The following is a 19886-nucleotide window of genomic DNA, read 5'->3' as shown; positions in this document are numbered from 1 at the left end:
ACCAATTTCACCTATGTTGTCCCAGTATACCCGGTTTCAAGCCAAGTAATTGTAACAACTAACACGTTTCATAAGTCAATATCAAAACTTAACCACTCGTACGGTGATAAGAGCATCTCCAAATAAACCCTTCAAAACATCCTCATATGTCCGGACCGACAACACGAACAAGATCCAAACAAGAGAGAAAAAACCGATACTCAATCGAACCCTCAAATCGTTCTTATATACTCATACATATAAATAGGATATATAAGAATGTCCGGGGTGACAATCCCACCACGTGAGACGGCCCATCTCGGACCATTTTTTTCTCTCTCTTTCTAGTAGCTAAAAGAGAGGGGGAATTTACCTGTCCCCGGAGGACCGGATGCAAAAATTTAAAATCTTAGTTCAAGAATATTTAAAAAGAAAATAAAAATTCGACGCACACCGACGGAATCGAGGGCGACGTCGATATAAACGGCCGTATCGCGCGAACGCGTACGAATTCCATCCATCGGACCACCGCACCATCTTCGTCTTGCGGCGGAAGAAAGGGAAAAAAAAAGAGAGAGAGAGAGACCAGCCAGCGCACGCCAAGCAAACCACCCCGCGCGCGGCCATGTGGCGGCGGGCAGCGACGGCGGCGCTGGCGCTGGGGGCCGGCGCCGGCGCCCACGCCGTCGCCACCTCCGAGGACCCGGCCAGGACCCTCAAGATCTGCCGGCACCTGCCCCCGCGCCTCCTCCGCGACTCGGTCGCCGCCGCCACCATCGCCTTCGACTACCACTACTCCCTCTGGGGCCTCCAGCCGGACTCCCCCGCCTGGCTCACCGCCAAGCGCGACGCCCACCTCCGCTCCGCCCACCGCCTCCAGGACCTCTGCTTCCGCAACGGCGGCATCTACATCAAGCTCGGCCAGCACATCGCGCAGCTGGTACGCCAACGGGGGGGGGGGGGGGGGGGGGGAATCCCTAGCCCTCCGCCTCGATACGACGCCTGAATTCTCTTTGGGTTCATTTATCTGAAAGAAGATTGCGTGATTTTGTCGCCGAGGATCAGCTGCTTGTTTTTCTTTTTCTTTTTCAGGAGTATGTCCTGCCGCAGGAGTACGTGCAGACGATGAGGGAGTCGATGCTCAAGAGGTGCCCGGTCTCCTCATACGAGGACGTCCAAGGGGTCTTCAAGAAGGAGATTGGAGAGTTGCCAGAAACCGTTAGTTCCTTCACCGCATCACTACATTTTCCTAGTACATCCTGCTGTAGGAACTTAGCTGCTGTATAATTATCACACAATTGGAATGAGCGTGCTTAGTTCACTTGTTCACATTGAATCAGAAGATGGGCTTATGCTCAGCTTTTTTTTAGTTTAGAAGAAACTCTGACACAATTTTTTGTCTCTCCCCTGTTCCTGGTGGTGTAGGTTTTCGCAGAATTCGACCCTGTCCCGCTTGCAAGTGCTTCTCTTGCGCAAGTCCATGCCGCCACAACACATGATGGGAAGAAAGTCGCTGTTAAGGTTGCTATATTATAAGAAAAGACTGCAGTTCGTCTCGGGTTCACTTGTGTTAAGTTTGAACTCTTAAATTACGACAGCAGAGTTCAAATTTAACCAGCTTGCCGTCTGTCTTTCACCCTTCCTGACCCCTGTCTTGGCTTACAGGTTCAACACGACCACTTGCTGGATACTTCTGTAATAGATATCGCCACCGTGGATTTAGTAGTGAATGCTCTTAGTTACATTTTCCCTACATTTGACTACAGGTACAACCAGTTCTTTGTTTATTACCTCGTTTTCTCTCTCTTTTTTAGTTTATAACATACCTCCTCGAAAGCTTTTAGGCTTATGCTGATGTGTAGAATTAGTTATGATAGAGACATGTTCTCTCATATCAATAGCTAGGTCAAGCACGATATTGATATTTCCATCTTGTTAATTACTCCCGCCGTCCCAAAATAAGTGTCTTAAGCTTAGTACAACTTCGTACTAGAGCTAGTACAAAGTTGAGACAGTTATTTTGGGACAGAGGGAGTACATGGGAATCAGTCTCCACTATATACCTGGCATAACAGCTCAATTTGTGGAATTAGAAGTACCTAATTTTATATTTCAGCTTGCTTGCTATGGTTAGGAATTAGAAGGGCATGTTTGATGCTTTCCAATAAAGAATTGTTTTTAATTCCTTTATTTTTCTGGTTAACACTGCAAACACAGTTCCTAAAAAATTCCATTTGTTGACAGTCACCTTTCTACAATGACTGCGTAACTTTAAATCGCAGGACCATGTGACATGAAAAACTGTTGTATGTTTAGTTGCTTACCCTTAATCCAACCTGTTATCCATTTCCATGTTTTTATACTCTAGCTATTCACCAGGAACTTAAGATTTGCACGTAGTGTTCATATTATGTTAGACTGTAAATTCTGTGACGATAATGCTTCTTTCCATGCTGTGCCACTTCACATTAATACCACTAAAATTGGTCCATGCAGGTGGCTAGTTGATGAAATTCGAGAAAGTGCGCCTAAGGTACCACTGATATTATTTAAATTATTTACCTCCTTGCCAATTGGTTCTTGGACTTCATTATATCCATTATAATTGCTTTTCGTTTCCCTGGAAAATGCATTACCCTTTCGCTATGCTTTGTCATGTTGTACTTATTTGTCTATTTTGTGTCCATGATTGCCTCCTTGTAGGATCCCTATCTTGGTACTGAATATTGTGCTTTACTAGATGATATATTTATCTCACTTGAATTCCGTCCTTTGTAGTGAAATGCATAGGAAAAGGTTACTAATCTGGAGGCTGCATTAACCTTTTTCATGTTTTCAGGAATTAGATTTTTTATGTGAAGCTCAGAACAGTGAAAGATGTCTGGTTAACTTTAGAAAGTTATCTCCTCACATTGCGAATAGCATATACACCCCCAAGGTTTATTGGAACCTCAGCACGTCAAGAATTCTTACCATGGAGTACATTGATGCCAAGGAGGTAACTGATGTCAAAGGCATTAAAGACCTCGGAATGCGCCCTGTTGATGTTTCAAACCTAGTGAGTTGTCACAGTACAGTTATTTGGAAACTAATGTGCTAATGAGTTGTGTATGGATACTTACTTCACAGTTTTGTAGGTGAATAAAGCATTTGCTGAAATGATCTTCAAGCATGGTTTCGTTCATTGTGATCCCCACGCTGCCAATATGATGATCCGACCCTTGCCACAAGACAGTAAAAAATGGTTTGGTGAGAATCTTACTTCCTAGTATCACAAAATAATCCAAGAAGTTATCCAGTATATTTCTAGCTTTTCTTAACTGCATCAGAGGTTATGTCCTGTCCATTAGTAACTATGCTACACTAAATGAATAAATTGAATAGTGCATAATATCGATATTTGTCATTATATTTGATGAGGAGAGTGGTAGGGAGTAGGTGGCTTCATGATGATCATCAGTACAATGAGATGCTTCTTGTTATGTGAGACGGGGAACTCTGGAAGTGAGATGTGTGAATTTATGAAAACATGATTACATGGTGGCCTATATTTGTTGGAATGATCAGTTTACTGTGTTTTCTATGTGGTGGCATATTTGTATAACAGAGTGAACTGAGTGAATATTTTGCTTGAGTTTAGGATCGAAACGGCCACAACTGGTTCTTCTTGACCATGGTCTTTACAAAGAACTTGATCACGCTACAAGGATAAACTATGCTTCTCTTTGGAAGGTGAGAATCTATTACAGCTTCTTTTCTGATTATGTTTTGGTACTCAGTACTTTAATACTTCTACCACATTTGTTCAATGTAGGCGCTTGTTCGCGCCGATGAGAATGGAATTAAGGAGTACAGTATCAAACTAGGTGCTGGGGAGGATCTTCATGTACTTTTTGCTGGGGTTCTCACAATGAGGCCATGGAAAAGTGTCATTGACCCATCTTTTGGTCATCTTGTTCTGGATGGGAATAATACCGATCGTTCTGAAATGCAGGTGATTGTTTTATGCGCTATTTTGTTCGTATTGGTTACCCTAGGTGCTGCATAAATCAGTGCAATTAACAACATTCAGTAATCCATGAGCACTTATTAATATTAGCATGTCATCACATCGTAAAATTTACCATGTCATAACCCTCTAGAAGAAAATCTTACTTGCTGCTCGTGATGCAATCTGTCTTAATCGTTTCAACAAATACTAGGGCCCTAAACTTTTATTTTTCCTACTGTAGGAAAATGGTAAAATGTACTCCCTCTGTCCCAAAATAGGTGACTCAGCTTTGTACTAAAGTTAGTACAGAGTTAAGTCACTTATTTTGGGACGGAGGGAGTAATTGCTAAACTAGGAATGCTTTTAAACGTATTTCCCGCATGTACCATGTTCTTAGAAATAGATTCATATTCCCCCTCTTTTTATTGAAGATGTCTACTGTTGTCATTCTTTTCGTAAGTTCATATTTGACTGGGCATTATGCCTTTTTGACAGTCAAGTTCCTACATATTTAGCCTATTTTCGGATTGCCTTGAACCTTGAGGTCTTTGATGGTGGTCCACTCTTACCTGTTTGTTATTTCTTGGTCACAGATGTATGCTAACTTGTATTTCCCACAAATCTCGGAGCTCCTCAGGAGACTACCAAATGTCATCTTGCTGATGCTTAAGACGAATGACTGTTTACGTGCAGTCAATCATGCCCTGGTAAGTTAAATGGGAATACTTGCATGAAATGTGGGTTGTTTTATCCTGTTGCCCCTGCTATCCCCTTCCATTACTTTTCCCCCACTGAATTTCATCATTGGCCTGATGATCCAGAGTTAAAAGTTGTACTTTAAAATAATCGATATATCATTAGGAAGCATGCAATTGAACTACGGAATCTTGTCATAGTTGTTACACAGGCTTGAACTAACAACTTTCTTTCTTTTATAACCTCACTTCCATAAATCCATCTTTGCATGGGCTGTTCTTTTCTACAAAAAGGTTGAAGCACGAAAAATTACTACTTCCATTCCAATATAGATAATTTGAAAATGCGCCTTCAAACTTTTTTTTAACTCTGACTGAATATTTAAAAATATTATCAAGGTTGGCCAATCAAACTAATATCATGAGATTTTCATGCGAAACACATTTTCTAATTCTGCAATTTCTTTGTTCTCTTTACTAATCTATTGAAATTAAAAAATGAGTATCAAAGTCACATCCTGGAGAATACTCTGTTCTGAAATACATGATGGAGGGAGTAGTATATGAGATCGTTAGTTTTTATCCGGTCTTCCGCTCCCATTAACAATCAACTGTTTTGAAGGTTGGAGGATCTACCCCGGAATCATTTGAGATCGTTGCACGAGTCTCTTCCGAAGCTGTGTTTGAAGCTAAAAGGATGGAGAAGAGGTTCTTTCTATATAGATTTATAATATGGCTGGAGGAGCTTTTGATGGAATTTCACCTACTTAAAATGAAGCTGTGGTTGCATTATCAACAACCCATGAAGTTACTGGCTGGGTAAAAGCAGCTCGGCATATCGACAGTTTTTTGACTAGTGTAAATGCGAAATTGGCATCTAGTTCGAAGAGAAACATGGCATTGCCTTGTTATTTATGCATAATTTTTCCCTGTGTTAGATCTTAGGTTTTCTTTGATTGTACACCTCCCATATAGAAGATACGACAGTTTCGGGACCAAATGTTCATTTTGGTAGGGTGGATAAAGCACACAAATTCCCATCACTGTACAGTGTGAATGATCAAGCTCTTATTCCAGCATGATACATTTGTGTCGATAAGTGCGAAGTTCTTTGTTGATACGATATTTTGCTGCATCCTTGAGCTTGATGGTGATGATAAAGCATGGCCAATTGGTAAATTTCGCTCTCTGCACCCTGTTATAAAACTGGTCTGTTGGACCTGTAAACTACCTGGTTTTTTCCATGATGAAAGTCAAAGACAAATGATTTCAGATACTAGCAAAGTACTGTATAACTAACAAAAGGGACACGAAAACTTGCAACACAATTTTCCATTACAATTTGCAAGCTGAAGATTCTTCTATCCTAGACAACAACACGGATCAAATCCAGCCCAACTCGCGCTCTCGCCGAGGTTGTTCCCCTGTGATCACCGCAGATCTCCGAACGGGTATCCAGTCCAGCTCCGGCGATCTCTGCCGCTCCTTGCTGCCGTCGGGCGGCGACTGCTTCCGGTGCTTCCTCATGTGCCCGCCCAGCGCCTGCCCTGAGAGGCACTCCTTGCCGCACACCTCGCACCTGTGCTGCGTCTTGCGTGCTTTGCCGTGGGGCCTTCCAACGGCCACCGCCAAGCTGCCATTGCCGTCCACCTCGAGAGCTTCATCGCCGCCGTCCTCGTTGATGTTGCCCACATTGCGCCCGAGGAAGCTTCTGGTGTCGACGTCCACGTCCCGATGATGTGCTGCAAAGTCCACCTTCTTCTTGGCAACAGCGGCCTTCTCCTCGCCGTGAGCGGCATTGCCATCGGCGGCCTCCTGGCCCAGCTTAACGCCGCGGCCACCATTGCCACCGCCAGCGACGTCCTCGTCGTGGCCTGCTGCTGCGGCGATCGCGTCCTTGGCCTTCCTCCTGTGGCCGGAGTGCACGTGTCCGCCGAGCGCCTGGTGGCTGCCGAAGCACCTGCCGCACATGCTGCACAAGAAGCGCCTCGGAGCTCCCGCCGCCGCCGTCATCACCACCGGCGTCTTCTGTTCCGCCGTCACGTCCCGATGCTGCGGCCCCTTGCCACGCACCAGCGGCTCTCCGCCGCGACGGCGAGGCTTCTTGTTCTTCCTCCCCAGATAAAAAAGATCTCCCCGCTCCGGGGAACAATCAGCGGGCCCCTCGCTCCCAGACACCTCCGCGGAGGCGCCGCGCGGCGCCGCCGGGCCAGGCCGAGCCTCCGTGGCCGCCGCCGGAGGGTCGTCGGCCAGTAACATCTCCCGGAGACGCCTCTTCCGCCCGCCCCTTCCTCCTCCGCGCGATGGCATCGCGTCTTCTCGTCCCTCCCCCTCCTCGCTCGGCCCCGCCGGCGCGGGCTGGCGCGCGAGGAACACGAAGCGGCCGACGTCGTCGTCGTCGGAGTCGGAGTCCGAGGCGTAGCGCTCCTCCTCCTCGCCGGCCGCCCCCTCCCCCTTCTCCTCGACGAGGAAGCTCTCTCCCGACATGTGTGGTGGTGTGGCGGCCGGTGTGCAGAGCACGCGTTGGCGATGGAGCGAGCCCTAGTTTGCGCGTGTATATATATAAGGAAGGAAGGAAGGAAGGAGTAGGGTCGCGCCGCTCGATCGGGTTGGACAGCAGCTGCTTGCCTCGACCGATCGCCTCTGGCTGGATGCGGCTGCTGTGCTGGGCACGGTCGGATGCGAGAGTCCCACTCGGACTCGAGTCGCGTGTCCTCTTCTCCACATTGTTAAACTAACATAAAAGCATTTAAACACTATTTTAATAATCTAAATATTCTTATAATAGTTTACAGAAGGGGTACTGTATTATTATTACTCGAACAAAATCAAGAATTACGGTCACGATTCGTAATATCGAAAAGTTCGTGTGGACCAGACCCAAGCCACGCGATTGTTCGTTCAGCACCGTGATCTCCCCAAGATTTGCCGAAAAATGACCGGCATGGTTTTTCTTTTGAAGGGGGGGGGGGGGGGGGGGGCTTCCCCTTTTCTTTTTCTCGGGAACACGCTAGGAGCTTATCCGAAGTTGTGAGGACGAGATTCTGAATCGGATCGCAGCTTCTTTGTTAGCATCGTGAATCGTATAATCGTAACTATCAAGATCATAAAACTCAGATATAATGAACAAGATCGTAGAATTGAAGGAGCTAGTTTGGATCGTAAGCTTGTAAGGTTTGAGACTTGAGTGGCGGTTCTGACACGTTTGAGCTTATCATTTCATTTCCCTTTTCTTTTGAACCGGCATGTTTTTTTCTTCTTTTGAACCGGGCTTCCCCCTTTCTTTTTCTACTATCGTACACAAGCTGACAGGAACAGGAAAGCTAGGAGAACATTGAAGGGGGTTGCTCATCCTCAAGAAATGCTCTTCTAGCTACCCCACCCCCGCTCCCCGCTATCATTACTTTCATTAGTTCATAACAGAAATACAATGCCCATAAGATCCAAAACAAGAAAGAGAGGAAGAGAAGAAGTGAGCTCGGAGCAACATGAGAAAACCCATCGCCTGTGTCCTAACACATGCTATGGGGCGAAAACTTGATGTCACCATCTCATGACCATTATGACCAAGGCACCATCTCATGCGTATTACAAAAGGAAACATACCACGAGATCCAAGCTATACCACACATGTTTCATTGAGCCCAAGCTCGGCATCAAATCGACGGTCACCAAGCAAATCGAAGATGTGGCGACCTCCACGGGAGTTGCAACACCTCGAGCATCTATACTTCATCTGAAACACCATTCCCTGCCACTTATGGACCGCACAACAACAACATTTAAGATGTATTTGCTGGATTTTTGTCCAAATATGGGCCAACCCAATATATATCATTTCAAAAAATTCCTAATAAATCCTAGAGGCCCACGCAACCCATTTATGCAAGGCAAGAGGTGAAAATGTTTAGTCCCGCATTGCTAGTTTAGTGGGAATTGGACCTCCTTATAAGGGAGGATGTTTTCGCACATGTATGAGCTTGAGAACAAGAGAGACATACACGCGCGCTCCTTTCTGCGGCGGGACGAACCTGCTCTTGCACCCGTTTGACATCATCCATCGCTTCCGGTAATTTAGAGTAACTCCAACCGCGCAACCTAAACGGACACACGTTTTGTCGGTATTTTATCCGTTTGGGTCGGTATGTCTGTCTTCTCTTGCAAATGGGTCGATCGTGCGGCCAACGCACCGATTCATTTTTCGTCCGCACGGCGGGCTAGCATCCGTTTTTTAATCACATATTTTGCTTTGTTTCGGATTCAAACGTTATTTTTATTTCATCAAATGCATTGTAATACACATATTTTTTATCAATTCTTCGCTACGAATACAAGAACAAAATAAACAAGAAGCACAATTAGATATTTTAAAAGATGCCCAACTTTTAAAACTTATCGTACTAGTTGGACTAAGATCTTCTTTATGTTTTCGTTGTTGATCCGTGGGTTCTTAAGCTTAACAACGTCTTTCTCCTTTGATGCTAAAGAATTAGATGTTCCTCCCCCTTTGGTCTCTTCTTTAGTCTCATCTATACCTTTAATTCTAGATAGAAGTGCACGAACATGTAGCAAATTTTGTGATATCAATAGATCGATGTATTCTTCTTCTCAATACCAGAAATTCCATCCATCCTCACACAATATTGAGCAAATAATAAGCTACCGAAATTGTATCGAATCATCGAAGAGCAAAAGGCCGAACGAAAATCATACCCCATTGTTTGTGCACTTCACGAACGCCCAACCGGGATGTTCCGACGTCCAATAAACACGTCGGACGACATGCAGCGAGCAGTCGTCGCACCTTATGAACGACAAAGGTGAGTCGACAAGCTTTTTGGCCAACGCCGAGCCAGGACGACGACCGGCCGTGGCCTTGCCGGCAAACCTGCGACGGGTCAAACCCAGGCGGATTGAGCGTGTGCATGTGGCATCGAGGGATTTCCTAGACCTGGTGGACGGGCACCCGGTCAGTCCATGACAAGCGCAGTCCGTCGGCGGCCGGATTCGCCAAATCCCGCCGGCAGGATGCACAATTTTTTTTCAAATCTCATCGCAGTCATAGATCCACCAATAGGCCTCCCGCACCGAGACGAAGGAGGCACCCTGCCGGTGGATTAGCTGTTGGAGAGCTAGGGTGACCGGGGGAAAATGGGGTCACCAGCCTAGGATTTGTGTGCTTGCGGGCGACGGGTGGGGGGAAGGGGATAAGAAGGATAGACTGTGACGCCGATTGACAGGCCAAGGGAAGGAGCACGTGTGCGAGGCGCGTGTTCGCTCCGTGTCCGCGTCGACGCAAGGCAACTCCAACGTATGACCCCAAACAGACGTCCATTTTGTCCGTGTTTTGTTTGTTTGGGGGTGTCAATGGGGCCATGTCTGATCGTATTTGGGTTTGCGTCAGCCGGACGCCCAACACACGATCGCATAGATTTTTTGTTTTATTTTATTATAATTTTCACCAACGATTTTTGTGATATATTGAAACACATTCATCAAATCTTGTCTAGAATAACAAGCCAAAAGAAAACAAAAACTACAAGAAAGCATTTTAAAAGATATCCAACTTCCATAACTCCTCCCGCAAGTTGGATTTGTGTCTTCTCGATACATTCGTTGTTGATCTGCGACATATTGATCTTAAATGCTTTTTTTTCTTCGAGTCTAAAGAATTAGACGTTGCTTTCGCACATCTACTCTCATCTTGAGCGTTTACTCTAGCAAGAAGTGCACGGACATCTATTAAGTTGTGCTATCAATACAACGATGTATTCTTCTTCTCAAAACCAAAAGTTGCATTCATCCTACACAATAAATATTTGATTATAAGTAAAACAAACCGAACCCGAAATCACAACCGAAGCTAAATTAGTGTACCCCATCATTTTTGCACTTGACAAACACCCATCCGAGGTGTTCTGGTTATAGGCATGCAGCACACGATCTTCAATGGACAGTCGTCGTACTTTATGAGCGACATCGATGCGTCGACGAGCATTTGGGACATCACTGAGCCCGGACGACGACCGTTGGTGTATTTGTTGAACCGCCAACGATGTAGATCCGAGCGGCTAGAGGCGGAGGCGGTACCTACATGCGGTCGAGGTTATTGCCGGGGCTGTGCGGACTGGCACCCAGTCATTCCATGGCACGGCGAGGCCTCCAGTGGCCTGCCGCGCACAAATCCGGCTAGATCCGCTCCAAATCCAGCCGCTGGTGTGCGGCCGGAGTTTGAGAGGAGGGGAAATAGAAAAGAGAAGTGTGTGCCATCGACGGGCGGCCAGGAGAGGACAAGGACACGCGTCACGCTCGTTCACGCGCGTCCATTTGACCGCAAATCCGGCCAAAACTTCGCTCGGAAATAGGTCTAAAGCAAACAAAAAACGGACATTTATCTGTTTGCTCTCGCGTGTTGGGACGTGGCTTACGTCCGTTTATCCCAAATGAACGCGGCAACACGATTTGGGATCATGGGGTTGAAGTTGCCCTTTGTTAATATCAGCATGATTATTTGTGTTTTGCATCGAAGTTATCAGCCTGATCGTGCTACGTTTTTGTCATATGCATGCCTCGTTGTTCTACAAGCTTTGCTATCTCGACCTTTGGTTTTGGTGCATGGTAGATTCGAGAGAAATTTCTTGGAAAATATCAGCATGATTTTATCAGAAATGTGTGTACGGTTCAGAAATATGGCATAGAATTAAATGAAGAAAGAGAGGGTTTAGTATAATATCATGATACCTTATCATATTAAATGATATGCTACTATGTGTCTTGCATGACAATAAATGAACAACTCTATGATACTAACATATGATACTATGCATTACAGATGTGGTATCATACACTAGTATCATATACATGATACTACCCATTACAACCAGCCTTAGCCAGCCACCGAGAGCCTCATGGGCATGCATGACTTGTAATTTGAAAACTGAATCTCACCTATTTTGTATCTCACCTTCTTCCTATCCATCCTACGCGATCTTGTATCGGTCCCTTCGATGGGATAAAATGAGGACGACTCATTTCAAGAGGGGGATGATGATAAGGACATGACAACCATTGATACACCTCCGGTCATCAAAGGAGAAATCATAATAATTTGTGTCAAACGAATACATTGGGAGATGGACGCTAAATTAAGTTCATATTATAGTCTTGAACCCAGGGCTGCACTTTCACCTCCTTTGTTATTGGTCCAAAACACACATGTTCCTGTAAAGTAGAGACAAAGTGAGGGAATTGTTTGGGGGGGGGGGGGGGGTCGGTAGTCCGGACATCAGCCACGCTGGATTTTGACACCACATGCCCACTAAATCCGCCCTCATGGTCCAATTTTCTTCCACTCCGTCATTCCCCCTGCTTTGCGTCCGCACCCTTCACCTCCGAGGCCACCGCTGTACCTCTTTTGCCGCCACACAAGCATTGTCAGATGTTTTCAATCAGCACTGACGCGCCCGTTCGCCTTTTACGACGGCCTTGTCCACCCTGGAGCCGTTTGTACCCAGGTAAACTCCGCCACCCTGTCGACGACCTTCATGGCGGCCGCCACACCCGACAGGTATTCAATCAAACCCCATTGAGCTTAATTTTGAAAGCCATGCCATTTCCTCAAGTAAGAAGGATGGCGGGTTACTCGACCAATAAGGATTAGTTGTTCTGCGATGCGTGGTTGGCCGTATCCGTGGATTTCATAGTTAGGAACATGCATTGGGGGGCACCTTCTAGCAACAAGTGCATGAATCGTTTCACATATTAAAGCATATTTCGCCCTATGCCATGCACATCATGCATGATCCCAATGTAAGGTTGTTATCGTATCGTCACCAAGTTTTATCACGTCATTGCACATCATCCATCATTCATTCACTCGATATTGCTCTAGACACATTGTGTAGCCTATACGCACTGCCGTGATGTTCCATAGGAAAGAGGGACGACCATTTACGTACACATGCTGTTGGATGAAACTGAAGGGGCAGTATGTGTGAGATGACATGATCCGTTACTAAAAAATTGTTGGACATCGAATTTGAGACATTGTTGTAGTAGACTTATTTGCATGCTACACATGGATGATTTGTGTTATTTTTTATCCGAACTTTGATGAATACCAGCCAGTTTGCTAAGTCAAAATCCGACTTGATAAGTATGCAAACAGTGTTGGATAGTCGTTCTGTCATTCATGTCCGTTGACTGGTCCCTGTCGGACGGATACCGGGGTAAATTTACGGCATTGGAGATGCCCTTAGGCTGGTCATAGTGGGAGTAACTAAGGTAGTATCATGTACTTGGGATTAGCAAACATGCTGATGTGGCAGGCAATTAAAAAAGAGAGAGAGGGTTAGAGTAAAATAGGTAGATACCGTAACATGTTAAATGCTATGCTACTACTATGTGTCATACATGTCAATAAATAAGGTCATCTATGATACTCCCTCTGTCACAGTTTATAAGGCATGCACGTGTATCTAGGTCGTCAATTTAACTTATATAAAATATATTATTTAACATAAAAATTATATCATTAGAAAATAGAACATCTAAAGTTTTTAATGATATATTTTTTGTAATAAATGCCTCTCATTAAGTTGGTCAAATTGACGACCTAGATACATGTACCGGACTTATAAACTGAAACGGAGGGAGTACTACTTTATGATACTATGCATTATGAAGGTAATATCATACAATAATATCATATGCATGATATTACTATATGATACTCCCCACTATGACCAACCTTATGTCACCTAGTTACAATAGTTACAAGATAAAAGTCCAGCCATGTGAAAAAAGAAGAAGAGAAACACGGGATGAAAGATCCATCCAACCTGTAGTTAATCGGCTGCTTCATCAAAATACGAGTAGCAGCTGTAAGTACTAGCGCAGATGGTCCTTAATTTCAGGATAGATGGCGTCTCCTGTGTACTATATATATGACGTTTTCAGAGAGAACCCAGAGTGCTGGAGTGCATTTTTCTCGATGAGATATATACAGATACAGGGGTGATTCTCATGATGCAGTCAAGTACTACGAATGTACGACGGGAGGCTCAATTATATATAGCACCGAAATTAAGCAACGTCTGGTGCATAAATAGGCGCCGAGGGGACCTCACCTCACAAGGCAGCCGCCAGCAGCCTCCATAGCAGCACAGCACACCCACCCCCTCATCTTTAGCTCTGCCCAAGCACGAGCACCCACCCTCATCTTGGCCTCTCTATCCTCCCGGCCGTGGTGTCCGACCGTACGCCTCCCTTCGCCGTCGTCCGACACATGGAGGCGAACCAGGAGAAGGCCACCGCCGGCGGCGACGGCCCGAGGCCGGTGCGAGCGGTGTGCGTCTTCTGCGGCAGCAGGGCTGGCAACCGGCCGTCCTTCAGCGCCGCCGCCCTCGACCTCGGGAAGCAGCTGGTGAGATATATAGTACCCAGAGACGCCAACCGAAGTGCATACATGTCCTGCTCCTGCTCATGCGGTGCATGTCTCGCTGACTGCTTGGTTCTCGACGGCGCACGCACGTACGCGCGCACCCTTTGCAGGTGGAGAGGCAGCTCGACCTCGTCTACGGCGGCGGCAGCGGCGGCCTGATGGGCCTCGTGTCCAAGGCCGTCCACGACGGCGGCCGCCACGTCCTCGGGTAAAGTGAAGCCCTCCTACTATACGCGGCCTCTCCCTCTCTGTGCACATCTAGCTAGCTAGCTTCCATTTCCATGGAGCTATAGCTTGTAGTTTTGCCATGAATAATGGTCTGTCTGGCTGCTCGTCCGTGCAGGGTCATCCCTAGTGCTCTCCTGCCTGAAGAGGTAGTGCATCCGCGAATCTCTTCTGCCACCGTACATGCATACATACATGTCCTGCTCTAGCTAGCTAGCTAGCTAGCATCTGCATGAACGAAATGCATGCACGCATGCATTGTATTTTACTGCTTTTTTAATACATATGAAACGTGTTTTTTGAATGTGCGTACGAGCCATTCCTAGGTGTCAGGGGAGACGTTGGGAGAGGTGAAAGTGGTCAGGGACATGCATGAGCGCAAGTCAGAAATGGCAAAACACTCGGACGCCTTCATCGCCCTGCCAGGTCACGGACTGCCTCTCATCTTAGCCAATACGCATGTGTGTGTGTGTGTGTGTTTTTCTTGGAAAATGTTGCTAATGTGTGAAGTTAACCAAACGTTTAAGATCGACGTGCCATGACAATAACTAATCAAGAAGCTTAGGAAACGGGTTAAGTTCTTGCTTGCGGCTCACCTCTTGTGTGTAACGTACGTACGTGCAGGCGGTTATGGGACGATCGAAGAGCTGCTGGAGATCATAACGTGGGCGCAGCTGGGGATCCATAACAAGCCTGTAAGCTAGTACTAGCTTGTCGTATTTAACTGCCATTCTGCATTATTACCCTATTAATGTATGTGCCGGGGCCAGTGGTTAGCCAGATACTCATGCATGCTACCATGTACATATATGTACGTAGGCCCTAGTGCATGCCCTAACCCTCCAAGCTTAGCGAGAACGATGTGCAACTAATGGCGACTTACGTACGTACGGTTGTTGGTGGTGTCGCTGTATTAGGTGGGGCTGCTCAACGTGGACGGCTACTACAACAGCCTGCTTTCGCTGTTCGACAAGGGCGTCGAGGAGGGCTTCATCGACGACGCGTCGCGCAACATCTTCGTCCTCGCCGACAACGCCGCCGACCTTCTCACCAAGCTCACGGCCGCGGCGGAGACGGCCCATCTTGGCGGCGACGACCCCAACGGCACCGCGGCCGCCGGCGTCAAGAGGAAAAGAGGCTAGCGAACACAGCTGGTCATGCATGCCTGTCGTCGTGTAGCTTCGTCTTCCTCAAGCTTAGTTACCATGTTCTACATCTATCAGCTCTTAAATTAAAATAAATAATCTTCTTCATGCATGTAATATCGAGCGTTCCCTAATTAACCCTAATATTCCGTGGCTAGCACAAAGTGTGCGTGCTTCAGTGCTCCGTAGTTAAACACAAGCGTACAAGTGTACGGGGGCTGGAGTTGTACCTTGCAGCGCAGCAATCATACCATCACGTTGTACTCTTTCCACCCAATATTTTATGTTGCCTGGCTACGATATTAATGTGCACAGTCATGTCAGCAGCACACAGCGCACTTGCTCCGTGTCACGTACGCCTAGTACAGCTTGTCGTGCATCTCGTAAAATCAAAGCGAAAGATAGGCGCGAACCATATGTACCCTCTGACTTGGACCCACAAGCATGTACTAGAAACACTTTTAGGACAAATATTTTTGAATGAAGGGAGTATATTTCATTGGGCTTCACCTATTTTCAAGGTATTGACTAAAGAAGCTTGTTAAGCAGGGGAGAATATATGGCGATACCACGTTAGATGCTTGTTACACAGAGATGACCCATAATTAATTTGGGTATTTTATAAAGTGCGAGATACATTCCTTCACTCACAATTTGCTTGTTTGATGTAATTTTAGATTTTTTTATCAACATACTCCACCACTTCTAAATTTTGTTTTTTTAGAATTTGGCGCTTCACCTCATTACTGTAAAAAAAATACTAATACTTTGAGACCCTCGGTCCTTCACCCCCCCCCCTCCCCTAAAAGAAAAATGAATGTTGACAAGACATATCCTGTCAACACATAAAACGAAAAAAGACAATTCCATATGTAAATGATGTCTATGTCGTGGGTATAAGTCTGACAGTAGATGTATAAGGTACGAAAGGATGGGCAGAGCCTTAGCTACGGCGAGGTTGTATGAGTTCAGGCCCCTGTGCGCTGGAGGTAAAAGCCCTACGTCTCAGTGCTCTTGGGAGCTTAGTGTCGAGTGGAATATAGGATTACAGTAAATGCCAACCCCTGCACCAGTGGGGAAGGGCGGCTTATATAGAGTGCGCTGCCCTTCACAACGGTCCGGTGGACAGGGGTGGAGGAGTGGCGAATAAAGGCATACGTTACAGGTAACGTACGTCTTAAATGCTAATAATGGTGTATGAAAACGTACGACCGTTACCCTCCTGGGAGGTTACGATGTACAGAGTGGAATTCAGTCGGTACGATAAATATGCTCCGAATGCTCGTCATCGACTGGATGATGGGGGGTCGTTAGTTCAGTCGGAACTGTCTAAGGGCCTTGCCCTCCGTGAAGGGTAGTCCTTGGGTAGGACCTATAGGGCAGGCCTATGACCCTACCCTGGGACTATAACCCCATCATTAGTCCCCGAATGGATCGGGGTTGGAACGACGAAGTGGTACCTGGAGTACGGATCCGACTGGTATGGATGTGACTTTGGCGTTGTTAGCCTCGATCCATTTTATCCTTTCGACCAGTGATCCGAGTGAATATACCAGTGAAACGAACCGTCAGGGACCGAGTGCTTCCGCGGAATCTTTTGATGTGACCGGTCAAAATGACAGCGGCGGATTTTCCGGGATCTTCAAATTTCGGTTGCCGCGCGCTCAGCGGGGATGTCGACATCGTCATCGAGTAGTTTCTGCCGCCTCGATTACCGTGCCTTTATCTTCTCCACTAATATCGCAACAGCCGATCGGGGGATAAGATGTCGGGGCCACCTATTAGTGACCCAGTCGGAACCTTATTTAAGCCTCTCCGGCGGGGTTTTCTTGTTGCGCTGCCCTTGTTACTCGCACTCGCCCCACTTCTCCCGTAGCTCACTGTGCGTTCCAAGCCTCCTCCTTCCTCTCCTCCTCTGCGGATCTGCTGCCTTCACCATGACGAAGGGGCAGACGAGCAGGCTCGAGTCGCAGAAGAAGAAGAAGAAGGCGGCGGCTCCTGCTCAACGGCGATAGCGAGCACTACCGGCGGGTTGGATCCAGGGGGATTTCCTCCCCTCCACGGTGACGACGAACGACCTACTGGAGCTGGTGGAGCAAGGCATGATTGCCAACAAGTCGTGGAGGTTGCCGACGGAGGGCGAGACGGAGCCGGCGCCGCAGGAGGGAGAGCGCATCTTGCTGCTCAGCCACGTGTACAGGGGCTTCTCCTTGCCTCCCCACCCCTTCTTTAGAGGTATTATGAATCACTTCGGGGCGCAGCTCCATCATTTTCCTCCCAACGCGATAGCCCATCTCGCCGCATTCGTCACTCTGTGCGAGTGCTTTATTGGATGTCCCCCCATTGGGGGCTCTTTAAGTATATGTTCTCCGCTAGGTCTCAGACTGTCAAAAAGCTTAGCCAGTCGAACGACAAAACCCATCTCCTCCAGCTCTGCGGGGGCCTAGGCTTCCAAAAGAAAACGAAGAGTAGCTACCCCCCTCTCTAGTTGTCCGAGTCAGTTAGGAACTCGCAGTCGATCTACTGCCAGGACATAGCTTGTACGAATGCTGCGACTGGGTTGCCGCCCTTTAGCCTAGACCGTCCGGCTCCTCCCAGGCAACTTGCGCTCTCCAAGTTGGAAAAGATTCAGATCCAACCTCTGGTCGACGCGCTAATAACCGTCGTCCGCAAGGGAGTCACCGGCACGGACTTGCTGGAGACCTTTCTAGGTCGGCGCATCCAGCCGCTGCAAGCCCGACACCACGCCATGTGGCACTATGTGGGGCCTGAGGGTTCCACTCGGACTCACCCAGAGTGCGTGACCGGGGAGACGGTGACAGCTGGGTCCGCGGCATCACAGGCGCATGCGACAACCCCCAAGGAGCCCGGCGAGTGAGGCCCTTCCGCGCCGACAACCCTCCTCCGAACGAGGTGAGCGCATCTTGTCGAGTGCTTTCAATCTTCTTAGATTTATCGCTTTTATTGTGTCGCCGCTTGGTGTCTGACGTTGTCGACTGTATTTTGTGCAGGAGTGGACCAACTGGTATTCTCCCGTCTCGAACGGGAATCCCGCTGAGGAAGAGGAAGGCAGCCAGGAGGGCAGCGTGGATAGCGTCGAGTATGTCTCCGACAGTGGGAGACGGAGGAGGAGTCTGAAGAGGAGGAGGGGGAGGCTGGGGAGCAGAGCTCGGCACCTCCACCATCAGAGCCCCGAACTAAGCGCCGTCACGAACCCGCGGCTCCGCCGGCTCCTCCAGCAGCTCCGAGTGCTCCGCCTGCTTCTCCTGTGGCTTCGAGTGCTCCGCCAGCTCCTCCCGGGGCTCCGAGTGCTCGGAGCGTGAAGAGGACCAGGGACGCTGCTGCCGAGCCTACGGACCAACCGTCCAAGGTGGCCAAACCGAGTGGGCCCAAGCCTCGGAAAGCTTTGCCTCGGATGAGGATCGCTGTTCCAGTTGCCTCAACGTAAGTGTCTTGTTCTCCCATCTTATTTCGATATTCGACTGAACTCATGCTTATCGGACGAGTGGATTTTACTCGACAGATCTGCCACCTCCGCCACCTCTCTGCCGCGCCAGGACGATGATCCCATGGATGCGGATAACGTTGCCACATCTCAGCAAGGTACGTTGTGACGACTCCGAGAGTTTGCATTATTGTTTCGCGAGCGTTGTCTTTAATCTTGTCCTTTTTCTGCAACCTCATGTTGTTCAGTCGGGCTTCCTTCGGAGGTGATTCATCTGGAGGAGGACGACCAAAGGGGATCAGGGCCAACTTTGGCACCTCTCCTTGAGGTTGTTCCATCTGCTGTTGCTCCCACCGTGGATGCGCCGCCGACCGAGCCGATGCCGTCGACTGAGGCGGTGTCCCTCGTGGCGGAACCAACTGGAGCGGGACTTGGGATGCCCAAGGAGTTTTCTGTCGTGCCAGGTCCATCGACCGTCGAGTACGATGCCCGACACCTCCCGAAAGACCAAGTGGGAGCCGCCAAGGAGGCCATGGTGCAGATGGAGCTGATGGTGGGTGATGCTAAGGGAGCGTACGACTCCGTCGCGTCTTTGTACAAGAGAAGCTTGGAGCTCTGAGACGATATCCGAGTAAGTGCACTAGTAAGTGTTTAATTCCCTCTTGTAACCCACTGGGGGTCCAAGTGATATACTCGGATACAGTAGGATTATTTTGTAGCCGGTTCACTCAGAGTGAACCCAGTGGGTGTAGTCCCCGAGACTTCTGTCGAGTGCTTGCACCGACAGTTGTCTTTATATATATTTCCCGTTATCTGAGCAGATCCGAGCTGGTGTGCCCGAATGTTGCCAGTGGGGGCACTCGGAGTGCATCCACTGGATGTAGTCCCCGAGAGTACTGTTACTCAGGTCGGGTAATAGCATTCGCGTAGATTTGTCTATTTGTCATGTAGCTCAATAGGGCCG

General features: G+C 47.8%; 2 protein-coding genes across 2 annotated transcripts; both read left to right on the top strand.

Moving 5' to 3' along the window:
• Positions 1–556: 556 nt before the first annotated feature.
• Positions 557–5790, top strand: LOC123447286 (putative ABC1 protein At2g40090). The gene is made up of 11 exons (XM_045123875.1): positions 557–919; positions 1072–1197; positions 1405–1500; positions 1645–1745; positions 2476–2512; positions 2819–3037; positions 3117–3228; positions 3620–3711; positions 3794–3973; positions 4564–4677; positions 5288–5790. Exons 1-11 carry the CDS (start codon positions 605–607, stop codon positions 5486–5488), a joined length of 1593 nt encoding a protein of 530 aa, XP_044979810.1. The 5' UTR covers positions 557–604; the 3' UTR covers positions 5489–5790.
• Positions 5791–13768: 7978 nt separating this feature from the next.
• On the top strand, positions 13769–15777 carry LOC123451026 (probable cytokinin riboside 5'-monophosphate phosphoribohydrolase LOG4). The gene is made up of 6 exons (XM_045128042.1): positions 13769–14089; positions 14218–14315; positions 14451–14481; positions 14659–14758; positions 14957–15027; positions 15250–15777. Exons 1-6 carry the CDS (start codon positions 13952–13954, stop codon positions 15472–15474), a joined length of 663 nt encoding a protein of 220 aa, XP_044983977.1. The 5' UTR covers positions 13769–13951; the 3' UTR covers positions 15475–15777.
• The last annotated feature ends 4109 nt before the right edge of the window (positions 15778–19886 follow it).

Source organism: Hordeum vulgare, chromosome 4H (assembly GCF_904849725.1).
Source record: "Hordeum vulgare subsp. vulgare chromosome 4H, MorexV3_pseudomolecules_assembly, whole genome shotgun sequence".
In the NCBI taxonomy this organism is placed as follows: Eukaryota; Viridiplantae; Streptophyta; class Magnoliopsida; order Poales; family Poaceae; genus Hordeum; species Hordeum vulgare.
This window is presented reverse-complemented; position numbering and strand designations above follow the sequence as displayed.

Coding starts and splice junctions, on each gene's coding strand:
- LOC123447286 (XM_045123875.1), top strand. CDS start 605: ATGTGGCGGCGGGCAGCGACGGCGGCGCTGGCGCTGGGGGCCGGCGCC. Junction 1,198..1,404: donor TTGGAGAGTTGCCAGAAACC/GTTAGTTCCTTC, acceptor CTGGTGGTGTAG/GTTTTCGCAGAATTCGACCC. Junction 1,746..2,475: donor TTCCCTACATTTGACTACAG/GTACAACCAGTT, acceptor TGGTCCATGCAG/GTGGCTAGTTGATGAAATTC.
- LOC123451026 (XM_045128042.1), top strand. CDS start 13,952: ATGGAGGCGAACCAGGAGAAGGCCACCGCCGGCGGCGACGGCCCGAGG. Junction 14,090..14,217: donor TCGACCTCGGGAAGCAGCTG/GTGAGATATATA, acceptor CACCCTTTGCAG/GTGGAGAGGCAGCTCGACCT. Junction 14,759..14,956: donor CGCCTTCATCGCCCTGCCAG/GTCACGGACTGC, acceptor ACGTACGTGCAG/GCGGTTATGGGACGATCGAA.